General features: G+C 54.3%; 1 protein-coding gene across 1 annotated transcript in view; it reads left to right on the forward strand.

Moving 5' to 3' along the window:
• PREX1 (phosphatidylinositol-3,4,5-trisphosphate dependent Rac exchange factor 1) overlaps window positions 1-20,355 on the forward strand; it is a 178,137-nt gene that overhangs the window by 89,717 nt on the left and 68,065 nt on the right. Inside the window, exons 5-7 of the mRNA XM_039230026.1 lie at window positions 2,988-3,089; window positions 11,067-11,228; window positions 18,288-18,421. Of these exons, the coding sequence (XP_039085957.1) occupies window positions 2,988-3,089; window positions 11,067-11,228; window positions 18,288-18,421 (398 nt within the window). The remainder of the gene's footprint in view (window positions 1-2,987; window positions 3,090-11,066; window positions 11,229-18,287; window positions 18,422-20,355) is intronic.

Here is a 20,355-nt window from a genome sequence, read left to right on the forward strand (position 1 = left end):
CCCCCCCCCCCCCCCCTCTTCTCCTGCCATCTTCCAGATGGGCCAGGCTGCCGTTTTCCTAGCGACAGCTGGGCTGGGCCAGATCGGTGGGGGGGGGGGGGGACGGGGGGCACATAGAGTGCCAGCAAGCTTGTCATCTATCCCCCCTTTGCTCGTGTCTCCCAGCTTTTGGGCGCCAGCAGGAGAGCTGTCCTGAGTCGATCATGGAGTGTTAGGCGTTGGTAACAGACAGGACCTGGCTTTCCAGTCACCATGTGCTGCGAGATGCAGGGCAGCTTCCTCTTTCTGTGGCTCAGCTTTCTTGTCAGTAAACTGGGAGTACTTTATTCATTTACCCCCTCACGCTCGGTGCTGGGGAACAGCAGGGACCAAGGCAAGGAAAGCCCTCGCTCACACGGGGCGGCCATTCTAGCGGGAGAAGCTTGCATGATACGTGACGTGGTATGAAGTCCCCGGGAGGAAACAGAGTATGTTAAGGGCGACAGGATGTTTTGAGAGTTAAAAAGGGAGAGCGGCAAGGAGTGTCCGGGATGAAAGCATTCCGGGTGGAGGAATTGGAGGTCCCCAGGTCCTGAGGTAGGAGCGTGTTTGACGGATAGCAGGAAGTCAGGGTAGCTGGAATGAGGGTGGAAGAGCGAGCCTGAGGACGTGAGATCAGAAGGATGGAGAGGCCCGGTAGTGAAGGAGCGCTGGGTGGTGGAAGGGATCTGAGAGTTTGACAAAGCCGCTTCTGTTGCAGCGTGCAGTGTGCAAGCAGTAAATGCACTCAGAGCGTGACACCTCACCCGAATCCATTCTGCGGAGGAGGAGAATTTAAAGAGATAATCCGCCAAAGTTCTTCCCATCGTGCCTGGAGTGTGAGCTTGCTAGAATAGCGAATGGCAACTCTGTGTGTGTTTGCGTCTTTTTTTTTTTTTCTTAAATGAAAATAAAATGAAGCAGGAGTTTGGAGTGTTTGGGGGAGAAGTGCAGTTGGCGGCTTTGATGGCTCTGTAAAAAACCCCTTGATCCTGGACAAAGAGGCCGGCCCTTCTCCCGCCAGGTCTTGGGGGCTTCTGGAAGGCTCCCCTACCCCCAGGCTCCCCTGTCTCCACCCGGAGCTGACATCACCAGGGCAGCTTGCAGTGAGCACTGCTCTGAGGACAAAGGCCTGAGTGTGAGCTGTGTGGGGCCTGCCAGCTCCCAGCTGCCACGGCTCGGGTCCCCCATCTGTGCCGGGGGAGGTGTGGGGGCCACGCAGCGCCTGTCAGAGCAGAGGGGGCCTCAGGTCCCTGGGGTCTTGCTTCTCCAAGGAGAGAGCCCCTTGAGATCCCCGGAGTTTCGGATCTGCGGAGTTTCGCGCAGGGCCGCGGCAATGAACTTCACACAGCACCTGCTCCCTGGTCTCACTCTCCGGGAGTATAAGCAGGGCATTTGTCTGCTTTGTTGGGCAGGCTTCCCACTGCTCGGCTCAGTGCCGGCACATAGCAAGTACACGATGTATGTTTCGTGGTGCAAATGAATGAATGAACGAATGAATGAATGAGTATTCTTTCCCCTAAGAGTTCCTCTTTCATTTTCAGTCTGCCAGCACGGTGTCGGGAGGAAGGTGGAGGCTGTGGGGTGCTGACAGTTTGTTCCTCCTCTGTGTTGTTCATTCATTATTTCATTCACTCACTCATTCATTCATTCATGCACACACACACAGGTATCTCGGGTACGTGGTGAGCCCCAGGGACAGGACTGTGAGGGGCATGATGGGGGACCCAGTTCACTTTCCCAGCCCTGTCACCCTCCCTCTACAGAGGTAACTGAACCCCGTTAGAATTGGGTTTATTATTTTTTTCCACCCGTCTTTGCATTTCACTACAGATGTGTTTTCCATAAGAAATGCCTGATTTTGTGTGTTTTTATTTTTATTTTCTTTACATGTTTATTTTTGAGAGAGAAAGAGAGAGAGAAAGCATAGCTGGGAGGGGGGGGAAGGGGTTGTAGAGAGGGAGACACAGAATCTGAAGCAGGCTCCAGGCTCTGAGCTAGCCATCAGCACAGAGCCTGACACGGGGCTCGAACCCACAAACAGGGAGATGATGACCTGATCTGAAGTCGGACGCTTAACTGACTGAGCCACCCAGGCGCCCCTGTGTTGTGTGGTTTTAAAAAGTTTCTATGAATGGACTCGTACTATTCACATCCTTTTGTGTTTGGGGTCCATCAGTGTTGCTCTGCATAGCGTCAGGTCCCCTGTTTTGACCGCCATGTAGTGTGGTCTTGTGCAAATCTACTACGGGCATATCTTCCCATTCTTCAATTGATGGTTATATTATTTTTTTTTAGAAATTATTTTTAATTACTTTTAATGTTTATTTATTTTTGAGAGAGAGCGTGTGAGAGCCAGCTGGGGAGGGACCGGGAGGGGGAGACAGAGGGCCCGCAGCTAGCTGTACCCTGTCAGCGCAGAGCCCGATGCGGGGCTCGAGCTCACAAAACGTGAGCAGTTGATGGCCATTGACCCTGCTTTCCATTGTTTGCGCCTCCATCCACAGCAGTTGTGAGTGTCCGTGCTCCTGTGTCCCGGCCTGTGTCTGTGAAAGTTCCCATAGTTCCTCTAGATCAGGAGTTAGCAGAATTTTCTGTGAAAGGCTGGAGAGTAAACATTTCAGGTTTTGTGACCACATGGCTCTGTTACAACAACTCAGCTCTGTCCGGGTAGCTCGGAAGCAACCAGAAGCGGTACAAATAGATGTGCCTGTGCTGCAGTAGATCCTTGATTCCCAAAACAGGGGGTGGGGCAGGGCTTGGCCCACAGCCACTGACGGCCAGCCCCTGGTCCAGGCTTTGCGCTGGGTTGAAGAGATGCATATTTTCCTCTCCCCTGGGTGGTGTTGCTAAATTGCTTCCGAAGTCTGTCGCTGTGTTTGAGAGTGCTTCCCATGGGCATTTGAAGGTGGCCAGCTCCCTTTGCCATCCCTGATGGGTTTTAATGAAGGTGTTCTGTCCCTTTGCAGAGTTGCATGCTTCTGGGAGGCCGGAAGACCACGGACATCCCTCTCGAGGGCTACCTGCTGTCTCCAATTCAGAGGATCTGCAAGTACCCCCTCCTCCTCAAGGTGAGGTGCCCACCCAGCTCCTTTCTCTGCATTTCAGGTGCCAGAGCCCAGCCTGGACTGGCTTAATTAAAACACCTGTGAGTTCACGTAACTGAGACGTAAAGGGGTGGCTCGCACTGGCTTGGGGCCGCGCTGGATCCCTCCAGCACCTTCTGCTTTCCGCTGTTCAGCTCTGTTTCCCGTGTGGTACCTGGTGAATGTCGTACCTGGGCCTCGCACCTACCAGAGTTCAAGGGTAGTGGGGAGGAGTGAGCCTTTCTTTGAGTAGCTCTGACCTAAGTCCTGGGAGTCCCTCAGGCTTTGGCCACCTGTGGCCAGAAGAACGAGGTCTGAATGGTTGGGGCCTGAGTCACGTGGTTTAATGTGAACCAATTACATGAAGTCTTTGCTTGTGCCCTTTATTCTTCTTCCAGGTGCTTAGATCTGCCCTTCACCCCAGTGGCTGTGAGCTGGGCCGTGTTGGGCTCCGATGGGGCGAGACATGGTCCAGTGGCTGTGAGCTGGGCAGTGTTAGGGTTTCATTGGCTGATATCGGGAGTGGGTGCTCCATGCCTGACCCAGTCGCTCTGAGAAACCAGCTCTAATTGGTGCAGATTTATGTCATGTGCTCCATCCTCCAACCAATCACATGGTCCCACAGGCCACAGGCCAGTGGGTGGCGCATGCACGAGCCCGTCATCACGGTCCCCACCTGTTTGCAGAGGACGATGTGGGGGTGCTGGGTGGACCAGGTGCAAACAGCCGCACACCTGCCGTCCTCTTCACTGTGAGCCGCCTTGGGTTTCGTCTTGCTGGGGTGGATCAGGGGAGACTTGCTGCTCGTGTGGTGACCCAAGAAGCCTTTTTAAAGTCATTATGTTTTTTTAATTTTGTATTTATTATGTGTGTGTGTGTATGTGTGTGTGAGAGAGAGAGAGAGAGAGAGAGGGACAGAGAGTGTGCGTGGGGGAGGGGCAGAAGGAGAGAGAATCTTAAGGAGGCTCCATGCCTGGTGTGGAGCCTAACAAGGGCCTTGATCCCCTGACCCTGGGATCATGACCTGAGCAGAAATCAAGAGTCAGATGCTTAACTGACTGAGCCCCCCGGACGCCCCCAGAAGTCTTAATTCTCAGCTTAAGAGTTGGCTTCTGGGTAGATCCCCAGATGAGTGGATGGCCCTGCCACCCTCCACCGCTCTCTGCCCAGGGTTTTCGACCCTTGGACTTGGCGGCTGTTGGCCCCGGCCTGCCCTGGCTCCGTCCCGAAGGCCTTGCATCTGACAGCTGTTCCTTGGGGTCCCTGCTGGTGGATTAATTTGGCTGATGGTGCCTCATTCATGCACCTGTCACTGAGGCCGCATGCATCCTTGCTCCATGAATGGAAGGCAGAGGGGAGGGGACGATGACTAGGGCACACTTGAACTTGACTTTTTGCTGGAGATGGTTGGTGATCCTTGAGTCTCTGAGCTGGACCAGACCTGCTCTGGGGTCTGTGAACAGAGGCCTCTAACGTGTACAGCCGTGGATGGTGGGACACCATACTCTCTTTACCTTCTCTGGTGTCTGTCTGTCCCAAGATCTCAAAAGGACTTTCTGTGGTTGTTCTCACAGCTGCTCTTGACCCCCGAACACGTGTTTGAAATGCCGTGTGTCTCTAGCTCTTCACCCTGGTGCAGAAGAAGCTCCAGGTAGAACTTGCAAACGGGTGGCCCATGGATTGACCTGGTCCACAGATGTGCTTCGTTAGATGTGTCTGGTGTGTGTTCCAAACTTGAATCGGGTGCCCCAGCCTTTCAGAGGTAGGACGCTGTAGCGGTGTAGGGCACGGGGTTGGCAAAACCGCGGCCTGAGAGCCAGACCCAGCCCATGGCCTGTTTTTGTACAACACAGGAGCTAAGAATGATGTTTACATTTTTTTAAAGGGTTGTTAAGAAAAAACAAACCCAAGAAACAAAGAAGGATATGCGACAGAGGCCGGATGAAGCCAACAAAACCTAAAATGTTTACACTCTGGCCCTTTACGGAACAAGTCTGCTGACCCCTGGGTTAGAGCCAGGCTCTCAGCCGTAGGCTGCTTGGATGTGAATTCGAGCTCCACCATTTTCTAGCTGCCCAACTTGGTGCAAGTCACTTCCCTGTGCCTCAGTTACTCTCGTGCAGTACAGGCTGTGTATTAATACAGATAGGGTCATTGTTAATATAGATGATTGAACGTTTGCTCACTTAATTCTTAGAACAACTCAATGAGGAAGGCACTGTGGTTAGCCCCATTTTGGAGACCGAGGCACAGGGGAAGGAAGTGGGCTGTTCACGGCCGCATGGTAGGCGAGTTATAGGGCTTATGATTTGAGCCCTTTTCTAGAAGTCTGCCCTCCAGCCATTAGGCTACACTGTCTGTTAAGCACTTTGGGGAATTAAGCTGACAAAGTGCGTGGGTTTTGGGGATGCTGACCTTCTCAGTTCCCTAAGTGGGGGTCTGGGAAGGTTGGTGGCCTTGTGTTTTGTGGCTCAGTGGCTGCTCTGTTCCTTCTTTCCTGGGTTTTAAAACCTTGAACATCTGACCCATCAGAAGAAACGCCAGCTGCAGCCCCACAACCCAACCAAGGCCTCCTAGGTGTTAACCCTTTGGTTTCGGGACCTTGGCGGAGTCTGGGGTCTCAGCAGGTGCCGGCGCGGCAGTTTCCATAATGTATCTCAACAGCCAGTGGAGCTAGAGCCCTGCGTGTGGGGGGTGGACCGTGAGCTCTCAGTGGGAGGCCCAGGCGTTTCTGAGGCCCCGGGGCCACAGTCTGGTCTGGTGGGATCTGTGGGCTCCGGGTTCCCAGGAGAGCGGCCGGAGAGGAACAGAGCCGAGCGACTGCCCACGGGAAGCAGTGATGAGGCCTGGCTGTGGCTCTGCTGTACTGACCAAATGGCTGTTTACTCGTCCCGTTTCCTCGCTCTCCAGCTGTGTTTACCGGGAGCGCAGAGAGCGGGGGGTGGGTGGGGGGGACCCGCCAGCAGGCCCTCAGATTCCTGCGGGGACGTGCCATGCTCGCCGCTGGACGGCACTGCTCCGTGTCCTGGCCTCTGGCACCCGCCACTGGAACGTTTGCATCAGAAAACAGCTGGGCCTGTGGGCAGCTCTTCATGCCCCTCCCAGCGCCCTCCTTCCTGTCACATTTTTCCAGTGGACTTTAAAAGGCGATACTATGAGCCCGAACCCGCGAGCCTCCCCCTCGGGCCCCTGCAACACTGCCGCCCTCACAGGTGTCCCCGTGTCCCTCTGAGACCCCTTGTCTGGCTGAACTCCGAACCCAGCAGGCGAACAGGGTCAAGGAGCCTGGGGGCGCGGACAGAGGAGGCGAGAATGAAAGCCTCATTGGGAACAGCCCCAAAAAGGCTGAACTTGAACATTGCCTAAGAATAGCCGGAACATTCTATCTCAGCCTCCAGCCCAGGCTCAGGGTAGACAGTTGGCATTTTTAGGCTTTGTTGAGTTTTCCGTTGCTGTTTCCAGGGAAATGATTCAGGTTTGGGGTAATGCCCCTGGTGCTCAAATGACAGGTGCCTGAGGGGGGGCTGACCGTCACTGCCCGGTCCGGTTGCTTCCCAGCGATGCACAGATCTCACCGGGCCACTGCGCACCGGCTGCTGGCGTGGCTCCAGGCCCCCAGTGGTGAATGTGTGCTTGCCCCTCTCCAGTCAGACTGGGCCCAGTACGCAGTGGAGACAAAATGAGGCAGGCGCGGGGCACACTGGACGGGTCTGTCGGCCCGAGAGGGACAGCTGCCCTCCAGCCCCCCTTTCTCCTGCCCTCTGATGTCCTTTCCCCTCACGTCCTTTGCTGGTAACTCACCTTCTGGGCCTCTAAGCATAGGTGGGCCCGGGGCTCCGTCTTTGGGCTCCCAGAGTGGCCTCACCCATGTTGTGGCCTTTAAAAGAAAAAAAAAAAGTATTCAAAAGTTGTGTAACCTTCATCATAGTAATTCTAGAATGTTTTCATCAGCCTCCAAAGAAACTCCAGACCCATTAGTGTCCACGGCTTTTCACTCCCGCCCCAGCCCCCGGCAGCCATGCACGGACTTGCAGTCTCTGCGGACTTGCCTACTCTGGGCCTTTTTATCGAGGGGACCCTAGGACACACACCCGTTTGTGTCCGGCTTCCTTCGCTTAGCGCTGAGCCTCCCAGGCTCGCCCACGCGGTAGCCTGAATCATAACTTCGCGCCCTTTCTAGATGCATGAAATTCCACTGGATGGAAGTGCGTCTTGTTTATCCACTGAGTCACTAGCGGACATTTGGGTCGTTGGCACTTTCTGTCTGTTGTGAGCATCCATGTGCAAGTTTTTTTGTGGATGTTCTGTGGCTTTAAGTCCCATCTCTGTGTTGGACTCGCAGCCCGGACCTGTCCCCCGGCCCCCAGACCCGTTCTCCTGCCCCCTCTTGGATGTCGGACAGGCGTCTCCTCTCAGACGTGCCCAAAACCAAGCGCTTGGCTGTCCCCTCCCCCCAGACTGGTCTCCCCACCCCGCCACCCTCGTGTCCCCATTTCCATGAATGGCTTCTCCTTTCCGGTGGCTCAGGCCAAACCCGAGCTGTCTCCTGCTCACCCTACATCCAGTGTGTCAGGGGGTCCCCTCGGCTCTGCTTCGGAATCTTTCCCGGGTCCTGCCCTTCTGGGTCCTTCACTACATCGTGCTCCTGGGCCTCCACAGCCCCCACGGGGCCTTCCTGCCTCCACCCTTGTGCCCCACCATCTCTTCTCAACTCAGCAGCTAAGCATGAGCCGGCTCACGTCATTTTTTCACCCACAACCCTCTGGCAGCTCCCTGTCACTCACACTGAAATCCAGATTCCTCCTCACTGACAACTGTCAGGGGTTGCACAGCCAATGTGTTTCTTTCTGAGCCCCCTCCGCTTCTCTCACCGCTCCGTCCGCTCCAGCCGCACCTGTCTCCCCTTGCCGATCTCTGCACACAGCAAACAGGTTCCTGCCTCAGGGCCTTTGCACTCACGATTTCCTCGGGGACATCATTACCTCAGATATCCTGAGGCTCGCTCTCGCGTCTCGTCGGGCCTCTGTTGCTCACTTGTCCCCTCCTCGGAGAGGCCTTGCCTGGCCACCCCAGCTAGAGCAGAAGCAGCTCTGCCATTCTCTGTCCCCTCGTCCCTCTCCCGAGCTCACGTTCTGTTCTGTGACCCCTGGTGGACGGGTTCGTTTCTCTGAATCCTCACTAGGGCGCCGGCTTGGCCAGGACGGGGGTTTAGGCCCGTTTTGTTTGTTGCTGTTCCCTCAGTGCCCCGAACGGTGCCTGGCACATAGTAGGTGCCCCCCAGGACTCCCTGACGGGCTGTGGAATTGCCCTTCTGGGGTTCCCAGCTGTTTCTAACCCCAGAACTTGGGACTTTGATGCGAAAGCTCCTGACTTCCTAACGTCAGCTTGATTCAAAACTTGCCCGGCATCCCGGGAGCCCTCTGTTGGGGACAGATGCTCTGGCCGGTGGTGTCAGCAACGCTCTGGAGAAAGGCTGCTGGGGGCGCAGCCTCGGGGCCCTGCTCCGCCTCCGGGGTCTCGTCCGTCCCACCTCTGTCTGGGGGTCGCAGCTGTCGCCCACGCTTAGTGCGAGGACCTTGTCACTCGGGTGTTACCTCTGCCTCCCCGGGCACACAGACCGGACAGTGTCATCACCTGGGTGCTGTTGGCGTCTGTTCTTGGTGCAGGCGGACGGCTGGGGGGGGCGGTGTTTCCCCGAGCTGGCAGACGTGCCACTCAGAGCTGGCACGGGGATATTTGGTGGCGTGAGAAGAACCTCTGTGGGCGGCGAGCGGTGGGGAGAGGGGCGGGCAGCACTGGGAACCGGCGAGTCCCGCGGTGAGCGTGTTCTTTTCTTAGCAAATTCCCCTGAGTCCCCCTGGGTCCCTCCTGGAGAGAGTTCCGCTCAGCGCTGCAGCGTCAGGGGCTTGTAAGGCCATTCGTCCACCATCTGTTGCTCAGCACCTGCTGCGTGGAGGCCTAGGTGCTGGAGATACGGAGTGAACAAGACGGCCCAGAGCCCCGGCTCTGTGGGACGGACCCTGTGCTGGGGGAGACCGTCAGTGAACAGATGAGTAGGAAGTGAACATGTTGGTAGACTTGTGCTGTGGGGGACAAATGTCTCAGGCTAAGATGGCCAGTAAGGACCAGGTGAGGGGCTGCGAGCGTGACGTTTGAGCAAAGACCAGGAGAAGGTGAGGAAGGGGGCCTTAGAGGTACCCGGGGGAAGAGTCGGTCAGATAGCGGGCATAGCCAGTGCAAAGGCCCTGCGGCAGGACTGTGTCTGAGGAACAGTGAGGAGGCCAGCGGAGGATCAGAGGGAGAGAGCAGAGGAGTGAGGTCAGAGAGGTGATGGGGCCAGATAGGCAGGGCCTTGTGGGCCACTGTGGAGCCTTTGTCTGTGAGTGCTGTTGGAGCCTTAGGAGGGTCTGAGCAGGGGAGGGATATGGTCTCACGTTATTCTAACAGGATCCCTCTGACTCTGGGTGGAGAACGGACTGTGAGTGGGGAGTGGGGGCCGAGTTTGACTTAAGTGGTCCAGGGGGCAGCTGGCTGGGCCAGGGTGGTGGTGGTGGGTTCGCTTTTTGAGAAACACCTCTTCACATCCTTTGCTCGTTTTCTGTTGGATAATTGTCCTTTGTGCCGACGCACCCTAGTTCTTTCTGTATCACTCTGGGGACTTCCGGGTATTCCTTGGGACTTCTGCTCTGACTCTGAGGTTAGGAAGTGAGCTGCCATTGTCACCATCTGGCTGAGAAGACACAGGAAGCCAGAATGCTCCTCACCGTGGCCACCACCCCGCAGCCCTTCCTCCCCCGCAGCAGCACCCACCCTCCATCCTGCATCCTGCTCCTCGGGCTGAGCTCTGACACCTTGCCCACAGCTGCCCTGCCACCCCTGGGCCAGTTCAGGCTCCTTCCTGTGCGGGGAGCAGCCTCTGGAGCGCCCCTCCCCCAGGGCGGGGCCCTGCTCTCACCTCTTTACTTCAGAGCTTTGGGTCACACTGTCGTCCCCCCTGATCTGATGTTATCTCAGTTGTGTTCACCACCTGGGGCTGTCGTCTGGTCCCCCTGCCCCTGTGGGAGCACCTGTCTCCAGAGAGATGTCCCACCCCTTCCTTTTTTTTTTTTTTTAAGTTTTCTTTATTTCTGAGATAGAGACAGGGTGAACAGGGGAGGGTCAGAGAGAGAGAGGGAGACACAGAATCTGAAACAGGTTCCAGGCTCTGAGTTGGCAGCACAGAGCCCGACGCGGGGCTCGAACCCACAAACCGTGAGATCATGACCTGAGCCGAAGGTGGAGGCTTATCCGACTAAGCCACCCAGGTGCCCTTGGGGTGTCTTTTATATTATTCTACAGATGAGAAAACAGGCTCGGTGGGGTATCTGTGGCTCCCTCTCTGACCTCCTGATCTCTGTCTTGTCTGGATTTCTCTCTTGTTTCCGCCCCTCCAGGCACGCTGCCTCCTCTCTCACTGTGTGTCATGTGTGCTCACACCTCTGATCCTTTGCCTCAGCCGTACCCTGTCTGTGGCACGTTCTTCCCCAGGACTTTTGCAGGACTCCCTCCCTTGCTTGATCCAGCGTCTCTGTTCAAATGTCACCTCCTCCGAGAGGCCTCCCCTGATCTCCCCATTTGAAGGAGCACTTCCCTTGCCCAGACCATCTGGCCTGTCATTCGGGTTTGCCTTGCTGGCATTTCCGCCAGACAGTGTTCTGCATTGTCCCTTCTCGTTATTTTGGCTTCTCTCCATTGCTAGACTGTAAGACCCTCCAGGTGAGGAATTTTTCTCTGCTTTGGCGACAGATGAAGGAGGTGCTCAGGAGGGCATTGAATGAATGAATGAATGATGTTCCCCGGCCCCAGGATACCTAGTTTGCACAGAGCACTGCTGGGACTTGGCTCAGGGCCGGGTGACGCGGACACTGTGTTTGGTGCCCTGTGGGTCGGTGTCTCTCATCCGTGTCCCCACCTGTCCTCTAGGAGCTGGCCAAGAGGACCCCCGGCAAGCACCCCGACCACCCGGCGGTGCAGAGCGCCCTGCAGGCCATGAAGACCGTGTGCTCCAACATCAACGAGACCAAGCGGCAGATGGAGAAGCTGGAGGCCCTGGAGCAGCTGCAATCCCACATCGAAGGCTGGGAGGTGTGTGCAGGGCTGCGGCCTGCAGGGCCCCAAGGGGCGGGGGCGGGGGGGGGCAGGGCTCCGAGGGTGGGTGGGGTGGGGGCAGGGGCCGGCTGTGGGTACCGACAGCTAGCGATCTGGGCACCACATGCAGCCTGGAGGGCGTTTTTTGTTTGGCCTGCACAGTGTTTGTTAAAAAGAAAAAAAAGGAAGATTAATTGTTCCAGTCAAGCCCACACAAAAGTCTAGATTTAAAGTTTCTTTTGAAAAATAGGGTGCAGTGGACCCCCGTTTTCCCCGACAGCAGCCACTAGAGGCTCCAGTTTTCCTCAGTCCCCACCCTTCCCCATTACTCCCCAGTCTCTCTCCTTCACATGTCACCTTGTCTGCCTGCTGTCCATAGGCATCAGGGTGCTGTTTAGGGGTCTGCTCCGGGACAGTTCTGGCTTTGACACACCCCTGCTAGGTGACTTTAGCAAATGTCTTAATTTCTCTAAACTTCAGTTTACTCATCTATTCCTGGCACACAGCAGGCACTCCATAAATGGTAGGTACACAGCAGGCACTCCATAAATGATAGGTATTACTGTTACTATCATCACTCTGGCTAGGGTCTGGGGTTCTTGAAATCGTCTCATTGTGCATAATTTATTCATTTAAACCTCCGTGTCTTCCTCGGATTATTAGAGATTTCCTACAGATCTGTTGAAGGAAATGGGACAATCTGAATACATAAAACGATATCAGAGTAAATACAGCTGGAATGGAAGATCAAAAGCAAGGATGAAAGACTCCTAGATTGTTCTCTGAGTCCTATGCTCAGACCCTTTGGGTTTGCTGGCACTGGCTCGTTCGGGATGTCCACTCTATTCCCTGTGTTCGGGAATCCTGGATGTGACCCTGTGTGGCTGCGAGGTTGACAGTCTGGCTGTAGGGAGAGGCATGTGTTCAGGGAGGAGCCGGGTATCACGGATTAGCACTTGCCACGTACCCAGCCCCGTCCGCTAGGCATTCCTTTCCTGCCTAAGCTGGAGAACCAAAGGCTGCGTTTCCCAGTCCCCCTTGCAGTTTAGGTTTGGGATGTGATTGGCCAAAATCGGATCCAGCTCCTTGCGATTGAGAAGCTGGGATGGGACGGAGGCCACCCTTGCGCTGTGTTTGCAGCAGGGCACAGCCGGGGTGCTCGGCTTACTGCGGCAGCCTTAGCAGAGGGTCCCGATTCCAGCATCTGGTGTCAAGAGGCATGCGACAGCACTGGACAGCATTGCTGGTGGGGGTGTGTATCGAACAGGCAGGGGTGGCTCTGAGCTGACAGTTGAGCTGGACGCAGCAGGGCGGTGTTTTCCTGTAGCATCAGGTCGGGCAGGTGGTGCGGGGTGCCCCCTTTCCCTGGGGCAGAGGCGGTGGCTGGTGGTGGGTCAGGTATGCAGTGGTAGCGGTTTTCTGGGAGCCCCGGTTTGGATTCCTGCCTCCCGTAGACATCTGAAGACTGAGTGAGCCCCTTATTTCTTTCCGCTTCAAATATGTAGTTTAGGGGCATCTGGGTGGCTCGGTCGGTTAAGCATCCGACTTCAGCTCCAGTCATGATTTCGCGGTTTGCGGGTTTGAGCCCCGCGTCGGGCTCTGTGCTAACAGCTCGGAGCCTGGAGCCTGTTTCAGATTCTGTGTCTCCCTCTGTCTCTGACCCTCCCCTGCTCATGTTCTGTCTCTCTGTCTCTCTCCCTCTCTCTCCCTCTCTCTCTCTCTCTCTTTTTTAATATTTTATTTATTTCTAGGAGAGAGAGAGAGAGAGAGAGAGCGTGAGCAGTGGAGGGTCAGAGAGAGAGGGAGTCACAGACTGAAACAGGCTCCAGGCTCTGAGCTGGCAGTCAGCACAGAGCCCGACGCGGGGCTCGAACCCACGAACCGCAAGATCACGACCTAAACGAAAGTCGGACGCTTAACCGACTAAGCCACCCAGGCGCCCCTCTATCTCTCTCTAATATAGCTTGGGTGTCTATTTCCAGCAACTGCAAATTGCCAGATATTCAGGTGTGTCCGTGAGGGTGTGTTATCTTAGGCCTTGTTTCAGCCCCATGATGATGTCCCAGCTCCCGTTCTGTCTCTTGGCCCTTCCCCTCCCGGTTCCACGAGAGCAGTAGCTGCAGCATCACTGTTCCAGAGCAGGAGGAGACGGGCGTGGCCAGGGCAGTGACGGGGAGCTCTTCTCCTCAGTGGAGGAAAACCTTTCCCAGAAGCCCCGAAGAGACTTCCCCTTTCAGCTCATTGACCAGTAGGTCACGTGGCCGCTGTCCGCAAACACGCTAAGCTAAAGAGTAAATAGAATGGGTGTGTTTAAGCCTCTTTGGGCTTTGAGCTTCCTGGCAGCCAAGGTGAAGAGAGCAGGAGACAAAAGTTACTCAATATTTATTTTCAAAAAAGGAAGGCAGAGGGGCGCCTGGGTGGCTTAGTTGGTTAAGCGTCCGACTTTCGCTTAGGTCATGATCTCACGGTTCGTGGGTTCGAGCCCCGCATCGGGCTCTGTGCTGACTGCCAGCTCAGAGCCTGGAGCCTGTTTCAGAGTCTGTGACTCCCTCTCTCTCTGACCCTCCCCTACTCATGCTGTCTCTCTCCTAGAAATAAATAAAACATTAAAAAAAAAAAAAAAAAGGAAGGCAGAGCAGTTCTTCTGGGAGACAGAGTTTCCTGGAAACCAGCTGAAAAAGAAATTTCTCACACGCATCCCTGTGGAGAGGAGTGTTGAGCAAGCGTTTTGGCAGCCAGAGCCAAAGTGATTTCTGGATGCCTGCTTCTGGTAAGGGCCTAGGGAAGTAAGAACTAAGGGTCTTTGGGGCCCTTTTAGACCCTGGAAAACCTACAGTTTGAGAGTGGCCCTTATTTTGATCACTGTTTCTGGGTGCAGTGGGAGAGAAAGTGAGCAGGAATGAAGAATTGCTGGCAGTTATCGAGCCCCGATTACATGTTTCCAATACTAAGGGGAGGTGGTGTGATTATTGCCGTTGGACAGATAAGGAAACTGAGGCATGGTGGCTTGATTTGCAGCTTTATAGCTCTCTTCCTGCTTCAGGTAAGTTTGTCCTGATTGCCTAATTTTAGTGATAATATCTCTGAAGGAACCGCCTCATTCCTCCTGAGGATAGAGTGAAATGTGGAATGTGAATGCTCTTTACAAAAACTGGTTTCTGTGCAGTAGAAACTTTTTTGGTTTTTTGTTGTTGTTGTTGTTTTTTTTTTAACATTTATTTGCGTAACCTCTACACCCAATGTGGGGCTCAATCTCATGACCCCGAGATCAAGAGTCACATGCTCTTCCGACTGAGCCAGCCATGTGCCCCAGTAGAATGGTTTTTAAATGCAGTTGGATCCTTAGGCGACTTGTAAAACTAGTATGTCCTATCTAGAAAAAATCATGTGTAACAGTGAAGCTACTTGCAAAGGCCTCATGCTCTCTGTCGTTACAGCCTCGGGAGCCGGTGAGTGGCAGTGGTTACACGTCTTTACTTCTGATGATCTTTCTGATCATCACTGATCTTTTTATCTGACCTCTTGCCAATCTGGTTAGAAGGCTGCCATTTAGCTCTTGGAATTTGGCCATCAGGGGACTCATTTGGGGACGAGGGAGAGCCTCTCCTTGGCTTTCTTGCTGTGTGCTTCTTGCATCATCAGTTTGATCTCTTGATCCAGGGTTCCACCCCGCCCCCCCATCCTTTGTAAGCTGCTCCCTCCTTTTCAGGCCTGAGACTGGTTTACTTAAAACCAGATAAATTAATCCATAAATCCATTTTACTAAGGATGGGGAAGTGGCAGTGTGTTGCAATGCCCCGGAAGCGAGTGACTGAGCCAGCTCACTGTGGGGGGTGGGGGGCTCCTTGTCCTCAGTTTCCTCATCTGAAAAGTCTGGATAATGGCGGTCCCTCCTCTTGGGCCACTTGAGGATTCGGGAGAGGATACGCGCACACTGAGCTTAGAGTGAGCGCTCCGTCAGCGTCCAGAGGGGCTGGGGCAGCAAAGCAGGATTTCATTCTCATTTTTGTTTTGTTTTGTTTTTTTTGAGTTGAGATAGCATCCTGCGACCTTAGCTCCGGCTCACACCCGGTGTGGGCTGAGCCTCCCGCAGAGGGACACTCTGGGTGCAGGCTCCACGGACTTTTGTGTGAAGCTCACGGCAATAAAAAGAAATGCATGTTCCTAATAAGAAAGAAACAGGGCACGCTCGGCTTGCTGGCTCAGGAAACCCTGATTAAGGAGACCCGGCAGTTGCCCACTCACCCACGAGGGGACAGAAGGAAACAGGAGTGAGGAAACATAAAATTATTACTAATAAAGGAAAAAAGAGGAAAATACCATAACCACAGTTTCTCCCGTGTCCCTCTCGCCCTTCCCGGGATGCCTTGCGCTCCAGCGGCTGTGGCCTCTTCCCTTTGGAGGAGCCCCCCACCCCCCACACACCTGTTGTAGAAGAATAGTTGCATAAAACGCCCTTCAGGTTATCAGGTTACCTTTGAAGAGGCAGACACCTGTCCCGGGTAGTGGAGGCTGGTGGGTGGGAGAGTCAGGCCAGCCGGCCTGGGTTCAAGTCCCAGCTCGCTTGCTGACTGGCCATGTGTCCCTTCCCAGCTTGTGCTTCACTCTCCTCTGTAACAAGAGAGTTGTCTTGAGGATTAGCTGGGTTTGTGTCAAACACTCAGAATAGTCGCGGGCACGTGGTAAGCTTGTGCCTCTTCCGTACGCGTTAGTGCTGCTGCAGGGTCGAGCGCACTGTGTGCAGATCCCCAGCCCTGACCATGGGCACCTTGGCGCGTTGCCTCCTTCCTGTGTGTCTGCTCTTCAGTGCCAGCGCTGACCCGGATTCAAGGATTCTGGGGAGACCGAGGGCCGGCTGGGCTCTCAGCGGAGCTAGGGTGGAAGCGGGCGCCCCCTCTAGTGTCCTTGGCATTTCAGGTGTGTTTGGTAGGTGGTCCTTGGTCAAGGCCAAGGAGCAGCTTCCCGTGCTGGGTTCAGGGACCGTCCATGGTCCCTGGACGTTGACAGAGAGATCAGGTCTAGGCCTGTGTGACGTTGGGCTTCCAGGCCCTGCAGTCAGGCCAGTTATCAGAGTCCCATTTGAGCAGCTACAGCCCCCCTCGGGAGGCGGGAAGGGCTGGTGGGTGGGCATGGATGAGGGGAGGGGAGGAGGTGGCCGAACTGCTGTGTGCGCCCGGCTGGCCCACGGGCCGTTGATGAAGCCCCATCACCCCGGGGGTCACGCTCCCCCAGTTTGCGAGGATACTGGGGTGCAGAAGGCATGTGGTCACAGGAGCCCTGAGCCCGGGCATGGCAGGCTGGCGACCTCGCTGGGTGGCTGTGTGTGAAGTCAGATACCTGCCTGGGGCGTGCAGGCTCCGTTCTGTGACTTTCGTGCATGGTGCTCGCTCCTGCCCTAGGCTGCCGAGCTCTCGACCACAGGGAAGCTGGTTCTCCAGGACCCCAAGTGGGCCCCAGAGGGCGTCTCTGGCACTTTGCTGTGCCTGCCAGGCCATGGGCATGGAGCAGGGGACGCTGCACTGGGCAGTTAGCAGACAGCCTGATTTCTGAGTTTCTAGAAGCAGTTCCCTTTTACCGGGTCTCAGAAATAACCGAGTAAGCACATCTCCCCAGGGGAGGAACTCCTCCTTGGTTCTGGGTGTTGAATGTTTGGGGAAGGAGACTCTGTGAAGCTTTGGCCCTCTTTCTTTGTCAAGTTCATGTCTGGGCAGAGACAGCATCACGTCTCAGTCTCCCACCACTGTCATCCGCAGGTCTGTCAGATGAACCACCCTGAACCCCACTTTTGTGTAGTATCCCTCAGGCCTGAATGTCATTGCCATTGCCAACCTATGAATGGGACCTGGTCCTTATCTTAATGTATTAGTTCAAGTACATGGCTGGCTGCTGCAAGGAGGGAGAATGGCATAACTGGGGTGGAAGTTTCTTACTTGGGAGCAGAGCAGGCTGGGGGCGGGGTGGCTCTGCTGCATTTGGACCCTGGTTCCTTCCGGCTTCTTGCTTCGCTACCTGCTACAATATACTCCACCACCATGGCTATCTTCCAGCCTGTGACAAGAGCGAAGGGAAGGAGAGGAGAGGAAGTTCTATTCTTTCAAGGGAATAATGTAAAAGTGGGGCACACCAGCCATATTTAGTCACGTGACCACAGCTGGAGCAAGGGATGCTGGGAAACGGAGTCTGCAGTTCGGCAGCTCAGTGGTAGCTAAACTGCATTCCCGTGGCCGCGAGCAGCATGGGCTGGCATCCGTGCCCTCCCCAGGTGTGTTTCCAGCACCCTCTTGTTTAGCACTTTGTGGGCTCTGTGCCTTGGTCCTTGGGCCTCCCCGAGCTCCAGACAGACCTGTGGCGCCCTCCTCCCCCACCCAGTGCCTTTCCTGACCCCGCTGCCTGGAACCTCACAGAGGGTCGGCGAACTTCACACACACTTACGTCTTAGCATCGATGGCTGCCTAGAGTTTGGGATTTGTTTCCATCTGTAGTCATGTCTGCAGCTAAAGCAAGTGCTGTAAGAATCCTGCCCCACTGATGTTCACCCTGTGTTTATCACCTGCCCCACAGGCATTTCTTGAGCACCTGCTGTGTGCCCAAGAGTGTTACAAGTGCTTGAGAAACAGTGGCAGGTGCTTAATAATGTGGGTAATGCTTTCTGTCCTTATAGAAGTGGCATTCTAGTGGGAGAGATATAATAACAAGTCAAGACCTAAATGAGGAAGAGATAGGCAACCCCTCCACCCCCAAACTCCCAAAAAGAACTGAACCGAAATAAAACCATATGCCAATTGGGTCCGATGGGTCATTTCCCTTCCCTGAGCCCAGGTCTCCCTTCTGTGAAATGGGCATCTTGAGATGCTCTTCCCGGCATTGTTCTGGCGTGTTCCGCAGATAGAAGCCATCGATCAGACTGTTTGGATTTTCTGTCCGCTGACAGATTTGCCTGCAGTGGTGCATTTAGGGTCTGGGGTGTGAGGAGGCAGAGGTAGGCTCTGTTTCTGGGAAGCAAGGTGTTCTCCCAGATTGGCCAGCTCATACCCTGTGCCATTGTCACTCTCCCAGGGCTCTAACCTCACGGACATCTGTACCCAGCTCCTCCTGCAAGGGACTCTGTTAAAAATCTCTGCGGGCAACATCCAGGAGAGGGCCTTCTTCCTCTTCGACAACCTCCTTGTCTATTGCAAGCGGAAATCCAGGTGAGTTGCTGGGGGAGGTTGGGGGCGGGGCTGGAGGCAGGGGTGGGGTGGGGTGAGACACTGACAGCTTTCTTAAGGGGACATCGTAGGCTTGTCACTTCCCTCTCCTGGCCTCCCTTTTCTCGTCTCAGCTGAGAGTTTGTTCTAGACCAGCGCTGTCTAATAGAAATATAAGGTGAACCACATGAGTCATTTAAAATTTTCTAGCAGCCACGTTAAAAAAAGCAAAAAGAAATGGGCAAAATGAATTTAAATATTATATTTTGTTTTTCCCAGTATATCCCTAAATATTATTATGTTCATGTATATAACCAACATATAATCAATTTTTGAAAATTACTAAAGAAGTATTTTGTGTCTTTTTTTTTTTTTGGTACTTTCATTAAGTCTTCAAAATCTGGTGTGTATTGTACACTTACAGCACGTCTCAATTTTTCCTACTTGTTTCAAGTGCTCAATTGCCACATGTGACTCGTGGCTGCCATATTGGCCGATGTGGGTCTTGATGGTCATAGAAACTTGGAGATTCTTTCTGACACTAACACCCTGTGATTCTAAGACCCAGTGGTGGGAGATCAAGGGCAGAAGGCTCTTGTACTATTAAGCTTGCTGAGGAAAAGGATAGTATCTTTGTCACCTTTGTATCTTTCACAGGAGTGAATGGATGGGCGAGTGAGTGGGGTTTTAGAAGATAAGCGGTTGGTGGTTGAAGGGAGGTAGGGAGGATGGATGTGTGAATTGATTTATGGATGGATACATGAGTAGATGAAGGAGCAATGAAGGAGGTGAGTGGTTGGAGATGTAAGGAGAAGGCTGGATGGAGAGATGGACAGAGGCTGGGGGCACGTATGGATGTTTGGGTAGTTGGAGATGTGGATATGAAGACACGACGAGCTGACAGAGGTGTGTTCAGAGGAGTGGTGAGTTGGGGCCTTTGTGTACGAATGTTAAGTGAATGGGAGGGATGGTCATAAAATGGGAGATGGTCAGGTGGGTGGGTGGATGGATGGATGGATGGATGGGTGGATGGATGGATGGATAGTTGAGAGTTGCTGGAGTGGTTGGATTCTGAGATGGAGGGTTGGATAACTGGATGACCGAGTGGTTGGGTGGTTGGAGAGAGGGAGAGTTGGGGATGGAGGGGTATGGGGCATGAGTGGCTTGTTGGCTGGGCTGGGTAGATTGATGGACTGAGAGTCCGTCTTTCAGTTTTTTTGAAGACAGTCTCAACCCAGCCCTTCTGAATCCTCCTTCCTGTTACCTTGTTTTAGGAATGAAACAGTGACTTTCTAGAGGCTTCTTCACTCCTTGCATAAAAGCTGAGGCTGAGGGGAGGTCCAGACCCTGTGTCCTCTACCTTTCTTTGTGGTTCTAGGCATGTCCCTTACTGTCCCTGAGCCTCAAGGAGCCTCATTTTCCTGGTCTGTTTCTGCTGCCCTCCTAAGGTGGTGGCAAGGAACCTTTCCATAGGATGAGCTGTGGTGTTCCACGCATGCGTGTGAGCTTTGCTTTCTCCTCCAGCCTGACCTCTCTGAGCCTCAGTTCTCTCTTCTGTAGAATGGGGATGATTAATCCCCTTCTTACAGTAGTGTTTGGTTTAGAGCCAAGCTCCTTACATTTGAATCCCTGTTCACATTTCTGTAGCCTTGTGACTTTGCCTCTGTTTGCCTCAATTTTCTCATCTGTAAAATAGGGAGAATTATCGTATTTATCTGGAAGAGTCATTGTGAAGAGCAGGTGTGTTAAGCGTGCCTAGCACGTAGTAAGTGCACAAAATAAGGGTGAGCTGCTGTTACTGTTCACTCACCCCCATACCTGTCCACTCACAGGTGCAGCACCAGGCTCTTCTACAGGCCCCTTCCCCTCTCCCCTTCCTCCCCGTGCTGGTTTGGTCCCCCATTAACACCCCCTTTCCCTTCCTCCTCGCTTCCCTC

Source organism: Hyaena hyaena, unplaced genomic scaffold (assembly GCF_003009895.1).
Source record: "Hyaena hyaena isolate Hyena2069 unplaced genomic scaffold, ASM300989v1 scaffold_42, whole genome shotgun sequence".
NCBI lineage: Eukaryota > Metazoa > Chordata > Mammalia > Carnivora > Hyaenidae > Hyaena > Hyaena hyaena.